The sequence below is a fragment of the Nestor notabilis genome, unplaced genomic scaffold (assembly GCF_000696875.1).
Source record: "Nestor notabilis isolate BGI_N333 unplaced genomic scaffold, ASM69687v1 scaffold24475, whole genome shotgun sequence".
Classification (NCBI taxonomy): domain Eukaryota; kingdom Metazoa; phylum Chordata; class Aves; order Psittaciformes; family Psittacidae; genus Nestor; species Nestor notabilis.
Window position 1 is genome coordinate 15,564 of NW_009930242.1, and position 306 is coordinate 15,869.

At 59.5% G+C, this 306-nt stretch overlaps 1 protein-coding gene across 1 annotated transcript in view; it reads right to left on the reverse strand.

The window, feature by feature from the left end:
* Window positions 1-251, reverse strand: part of VDR (vitamin D (1,25- dihydroxyvitamin D3) receptor) — a gene marked incomplete at its 3' end in the record, with an annotated part of 15,770 nt that extends 15,519 nt beyond the window's left edge. Inside the window, exon 1 of the mRNA XM_010015318.1 lies at window positions 188-251. Within this exon, the coding sequence (XP_010013620.1) occupies window positions 188-251 (64 nt within the window). The remainder of the gene's footprint in view (window positions 1-187) is intronic.
* Between the last annotated feature and the right edge of the window lie 55 nt (window positions 252-306).

Sequence of the window (306 nt, forward strand, 5' to 3'; positions counted from 1 at the left end):
TTGAGGAGCCTTCTCTTCTCCAGCTGCCCCAGCCCAGCTCTCTCAGCCTGGCTCCAGAGCAGAGCTGCTCCAGCCCTCGCAGCAGCTCTACTTCCTGATGCTCTACATTGCCTGGGGAAAGCTCCCAGGAGGAGACAGACACCACCCAAGGAGAAGGTCCCGGGTGCAGAGCAGGGTTGTCGGTTACCTGGATCTGGAAGATAGGCCATGTTCTGCTCGTGCAGCTCCCAAGAGCTCTGGAGCTGGGACATGGAGCCACCTGCAATGAAAGGCAGACAGGACACGGTCTGAGCCAGCTCAAAGCTC